A 6,652-nucleotide genomic window follows, 5' to 3' on the forward strand; every position below is an offset into this window, starting at 1 on the left:
TAATAGGGTACTATAATAGTTACCTGGTTGTATGTTACTAATAATACTATAATACTATAATACTACTACTATAATAGGGTACTATAATAGTTACCCTATTTATCCGTGGCTGCGCGCGGCACTAGCTGCCCTGTTTGTATGTTACTACTCTCTGTATTAGCTGCCCAGTTTACCTGCGACCATACTCCGTCGTAACTACCCTGTTACCTGACCAGCGGGCAAAATGTGGTTGAAGCAACGTTGAAACAACGCCGCAGATCGACGCTGTTCTATACGTAGATATAAGCAATTTGATTTGCAAATCGAATCAAGGTAGATAGGGCCATGGTTGTTTCAACGTCGAAACATCAACGTTGCTTCGAGGTTGACACGCCAACGTTGATTAAACGTTTTTTCGACATTGACAACATAACGTTGATTCAATCCGCAAATTCAAATCATTTTTATAGCATTTCCAACATGCCGCCGTCGTGCACCCGCTGACACAGTACGTGGCTACTATATATGGAGTATATCAATATTGATTGATTCTTGATATATATAATATCAGAAGTAGATAATGGGGAATTCCCTATTATCCCTATTATCTACGCCTTTATCTTCTTATTATTCGTATTATTCTTATATCTTTATTCTTATTATCTTATTATTATTATTATTATCATTCTTACCCCTTTACCCTATTATCTACTTCTGATAATATATACCTAAAAATAGACGAACTAGTTGAACTATATCTTTGATATTATTTTCCTCGTCGTGGATTTTGAATGAATAAGGGAATGGGATTGACAAGTTAACAGAAACGGAGCGTGTCTAACGAACAATAGATGTCACATCAAACATTAATGAGGTTCAAGGACTCTCGCTGCTCGCTCTATACATGCCAACTATGGCTGCTTTACCAGCTGCGCGCCATCAATAACAGTCAGCTAGCCCGACGATTACCGTTGTGTTCTCTCGTTCGGCATTCATTTCAGCAAAAACACGCATTCTGCAAACGGGAATGAATACGGATAAGGGGAAACATATTAGATTCGAGCACCGTGAATGGCCAACCTTCAGTACAGTGGCGTTGTTTTGAGATAATTACACAACTGCCTCGATCGAACGAATAAGAACGAACATAATGACTGCGATGTGTTGTAACTAGAGCTGAGAGGGTCTATTTCCCCCGGGGTACTGCCGGAACGTACCCTGGGTACGGTCCGGTATACCGGAACGTACCCTGGTACTATCTAATATGCCGAACCGTACCTCGCCTACTCCACTAACGAGTCTAGGGAATCGCCTACGCCTACTCCCTAAGCCGAACCCGAACCCTAACCCTAACCCTAATCCTAACCCTAACCATATCAAATAGTGACCAGGGTACGTTCCGGTATACCGGACCGTACCCAGGATACGTTCCGGCAGTACCCTGGGGGACATAGACCCTATGAGCGTAACTAGACTTAACGTAGAGCACAGGTAGCAGAAATGTTTCCGATAATGGTTACTTTGATGTTCGATGAGACAAATCTTGATAGTTTGGTTAGAAATCAATTATTGTAGCACTTCTGGTTACGGGACGTAGTGGTTTTAGAATCAAATCAAATATATTATGGTCTGTATATTAATAATCTGCCACTTACTTGACATGACAATGAGGCCGAAGCGAGAGAATCGGTTCTAAGATCGAATAATCGCATGACGTAATCTGGCAATATTAACTGTAGCGCGACGCATGTGTCCGTGTTATTAAGGACACATATTTGCGGTCTAATGACGTCACATATCGCACGAGAATAATCTGCGTTGCAATTTATTATAAGTACCGGCGATTACCGGCCGATAATTAGGAAGTAGCAACCGACTGAAATCGTCTGCTACGCTGAAAAAGATCAGCAAAAAATGCAGAGGAAAATTTTAATTTCAATTAGTGATTAAAAATTTTAACGCTGGCCATGTCGCATAGTTCTCAAATCCTGATAATGATATATATATATAATATCGCAATACACCGGTGTGTTAGGCGCTTAATTGCGATTGGTCACGTCAGCGTTACGTGGTGCACAATGTTTCCCTTTGCCTTATTCAATAAATAAATACAATATATACATATACTGTATAATACACAATGTATTAAGACACAACACAATAAATAATGCTTTATATCGGGAGTATAATTATAATCTCGGAATCAGCAAGTCAGTTTGGTAATCTGAGGTTACCTTCTCTTGATAATATCAGGTAATATGTAACGTTGCGAGTCAGTGCTGTATGCGTAATTGCATGTATGTGTAACGCTACGCAGTCACACATACAGCAATATTACAATCACCAAATATGTCAAAAGCTCAAAGTATGTACAGTTCGAGACAAGAATTGTCGATAGAATTAGATCAGTTTGGACTACACGATAAGCATCCGAGTCATTCTACTCATCATTCCCAGACTCTACAATGATAGTACTATAAATGAGTGAACAGACACGACGCAATCGTAACAACCAATCTATAGTATAATTCCAAGAGCCAGGGAGTGTGCTTTGTATGCAACATGGCGTTTAGGTCCCAGCCGAAGGCGCAAAGATCTTCATGCTGATATCAAGCTGAGCTAAGAACGTCCGGAAATAATCTGCTTGAGTAATTTTAAGCCGTCGATGTTGCAGCAACTTCAATGTCTAAACACCGGCAGAACCGAAGTAATTACATTGACTTCTACGTAATTTCACGTCGCGTTTACTTCAGCGCCGCACGCCAACCTCACTCAGCGATTAAATTGCTTCTGCCAATCTTATAATTCATCTTTGTTCACTTCTCAACATCCGCGTGCATTTTTATGGTCGTAAGCGCACATAAACGCACAGTCTTGAAGAATGCTGCACTAACGTGATCACGGGAGCGCGTGCCTCTGTATCCTAAAACCCCGAAAATTACAACCGCCTATCTGTGAGGACCGCTATCATAATCATCCCTATCCCATCCACACGTCAAAGAGGGGGGAACTATACCTCGGATGTGACCCATCCACGTTTGTGGACGTTAGGGCGGGACACCGCGGAGCAACTATAGTAACTTGTTTGACTGTCTCTCGGGAGGCGTGTGTGCCGGGTGGCTTGTCAAACTGTCGTGGCTTCTGTTAGCCCGACCGTGTGGTGAATTGAAACCGCATCGCATATTATATATAGTCTACATGCTTGCAAGCGCAGCGCAGTTAGGGGGCACATATGGGCTTGAAATATACGGCGAGTAAGGTTTCACCGACTACTGCACAGAATGTACTCAAGCGCAGTCGCTTAATAGATACCTGTACGTTATAAGGATCATAGCGCACGTGGGTGTGCCACTTGCCCCAACCGTTCTGTATTAGAAAATACCGACACCGCCCTCTACCGGCGACAACAGGAACTATCGGGCTGGTAACGTGACGTCATCAGCACCGCGGCGAGCGGGCGGAGGGAGGCTTTGATTGTCTTCTAGATAGCGGAGGGGCGCAGCGCCCACTGAAATATTATTGTTTCGCGTACGAAAATAAGCATTCGGCAGTCAATCTGCAGCCAACACAAACGCAAGTATAAGAGAGCAAAAATTCGCAAACGCGATCGAGCGAGGGTAGCAAGTATATAGAGATCGGTGTATGGGTGGTCATCATTTATATTGTTTGTTCAGAATCGTTGGCGTCGTTAGGCCACCGAGATCGGCATTTCTTGTCACGGTGAAAGGAGAGAACATGCACATTCTAGGGCAAGTGACGTCGTGTTTTTAACGCTAGCTACACAACGTTAATATGCTTTCACTTTTAAAGGGGTTCGTCCTTCGCACAGGTCAAATTATTTCGTGCATTTTTATGTAGCTGTGTTTGCTGCATCTTGTTCAAAACATATGTCTAAGAAATTGCCCTGCGTCATATACGGCCTAGCTAAATACCATTGCTGTATAGGTGCCAGTCTGATATTGGTGATAGCACATGTAGATATTGCTGGGAGATGGCGGGGCGATGCGAACCGAGTGTTAAGACTCTAGAGTACATGCTTACTCTAGAGCATAAACAATGTTTATGGCGTTGGGTGTATACCCTCGGTATTGGGTGTAACCAAAGAGCTTATGATAATATAATCATGTATTGGGTGTAACCATGTATTGCATTTGCACAGACAGTGCCCTGCATTGAATTTGCATGTACAGTATTTGCAGATGCACGAAATTACATTTGCTATGCAAGACTTTACAGATATTTTATTAAATGTACACAAAGTAGGCACGCATTAATCATTCGGTGTTAGTCCGTAATAGCATCAGGCTGTCCTTGCCAAGCATTGAAGATTCTCCCTAAAAGTTCTCTTCAAAATTTGCGATTGCGTCTAATTTGGTTACTGCAACATGTGGGCTTGAAATATACGGTGAGTAAGAAAGGTTTCACCGATAACTGCACCGAATGTACTCACGCACAGTCGCATGATACCTGCACGTTATAAGGATCATAGCGCAAGCGGATATTCATATACATTGACGCTGCCTGCTTCGCACGTGATTTTTGTCACAGGTGGCGCCACCTGTCATGTCGATGGCCACCTTCCACAGAATCGGATTGAAATCCGATTGTTCGTTCTTCACCCGAGCGACGCGGTATCGTTAGCATCTCCCGGATTCGCTTGGGCTTTGTGGTGGGAAATGACACAGGCACTTGGACCGTTTCAATAAAATATAATGCTAAATAAATACGAAATCTATTCCCTTCCAAAGTCTCAATGTTTCTCTACTCTCTTTCGCCTATTATTGGCGACAATTTCCTGTATATATGTGTCAGTGTGCGGCAGCGTGCGCACGGTGTACATGTGTGTTGCAGAGGAGCATTTGCACGGCATTTACAGAAAATTGTCGGCAATAATAAGCGAAAGAGAGTAGAGAAACATTAAGACTTTGGTAGTGAATAGATTTCGTATTTATTTAGCATAAATATTTTATTGAAACGCTCCAAGTGCCTGTGGGGAATGAATTCACGCGTGCGTGCAGACACGAAGGGTGTCCAGCGTGGCAGGTGTTAACGCTCCTTACACTTGCGGGTATTCGCAGATTTAAAAAAAGCTCAATGCTGTCTATAAAGAGATCGCTTTTACTATCCATTAGTGTTGAGAGCCGATAAGTCGATAAGGCTTATAAGGGGGCCGATAAAGAGGGGAGGCTTAACTAACTGCGAGCAAATACGGTGACAATTTATATACATTCACGTATTTCGTGCGCGACCCATCCGCGTGAGTGTACGCGCTCCCACTCGCTGTTGCCAATGGGGTTAGCCGCGCTCTGGGTTAACAGGTTACGTGCCGTTGCCGCCGGGCTTACGCGGGCACGCCGTAGACCTCGGTGTGCAGCTGGCATAATCTGTCTGATGCACTCCCAGACACTACATCGAATGCTTTGTCAGACGCGCTCAAAAATCGCCGCGGTCGGTTTTACATGCGTGCTTAGTACTCTTGTTAGTATGCAAAACACAGCGGAAAACACCGAGCGGCTGGCTGGCTGGCTGACTGGCTGACTAGCATGTTCGCCTGCGGGCAGATGTTACGCACTTCTGTAGTCTGTCGCGAGGAGAGACGGGGTTTTTCTGTTACGTAGCGCGGGCGGGGGATCTTTGCGATCAAGTGTACTGCCGGCGTGCCGTATGCAACACGAACTCTGTTGCGAATAGTAGCGGTGGCTGCGAGCGAGCGACGGCAGGACGTATAGAGAGAGGAATCACGCTGTCAGGGTCAGCCTCCTCCTACCGCCTCCGCGGTGAAAGAGTTAAAACACACCGACAGCACGATTTCGCTACCGGCAGTCGCATCGTCGGCAAACCGGATCGGATTGTTTTTCCCTGAGCGGATTTTTCCCATTCGGCACGTCCGGTCGTCGGCAGCATTCGGCCCGGATTCGTCCAGAACGTTTCGGATTATCGGCTTGCTCCGCTCCTGGAGTCGCGATGGTGTGCGTTGGGTTTCCCGAAACTGTGTTCATCTTCGCTGTAGGGTTTGACTTCATCTCTAAGCTTCATCTTGATCAGCCGGGCATTAGCAAGGTAACGGGATCAGAGGAGACGCAGGTCGCCTACAGAATCGGGAAGAATTTCAACCTCAGGATACCAACAAGGTGAGTGCATCGTTAAAGTTCAAATTGGAAAAAATGAAGTCAGAACCCGGTTACATTTTCGTTGAAATACGCTTCAAAGACGCAGGATAAAATTATTAAAGTTGTTTAATATAATATATAAAGGTAAAGGTAAATATATGTAGCTATTTATTTAACTGCACAATTTGAACTTTAAGTGAGAGTGCGTGGGAGAAGAAGATGAGGCGTGTGTATGGTGATGGTGGGATATCGCTGGCGAACAGTGGACAGAGGGGAAGGCATATCTGAGAGTTTACTCGATGTCATGGCGATAACCTACGAATATAACTTAAAACTCAGATCCATGGAGAGGTGCAGGGAGGATTAGATCTTGTGGACAGACAGTAGCGAAAGACCTGACCGCACGCATGTGCGCCATTGCACTCCAGAAAATACTAGACATATATAGATTAGTTTACAAATAAACAGTACTTTTGTCGTCCGATCTATCTCTCTCTCTCTCTCTTTCTCTCTCTCTCTCTCTCTCTCTCTCTCTCTCTCTTTCTCTTTCTCTCTCTCTCTCT

General features: G+C 44.3%; 1 protein-coding gene across 1 annotated transcript in view; it reads left to right on the forward strand.

The window, feature by feature from the left end:
• The first annotated feature begins 5,943 nt into the window (after positions 1-5,943).
• The window catches only part of LOC106807339 (collagen alpha-1(IX) chain-like), a 14,556-nt gene continuing 13,847 nt past the window's right edge, over positions 5,944-6,652 (forward strand). Inside the window, exon 1 of the mRNA XM_014809647.1 lies at positions 5,944-6,110. Coding sequence (XP_014665133.1) covers positions 5,944-6,110 — 167 coding nt within the window. The remainder of the gene's footprint in view (positions 6,111-6,652) is intronic.

Source organism: Priapulus caudatus, unplaced genomic scaffold (genome assembly GCF_000485595.1).
Source record: "Priapulus caudatus unplaced genomic scaffold, Priapulus_caudatus-5.0.1 Scaffold209, whole genome shotgun sequence".
Taxonomy (NCBI): Eukaryota; Metazoa; Priapulida; class Priapulimorpha; order Priapulimorphida; family Priapulidae; genus Priapulus; species Priapulus caudatus.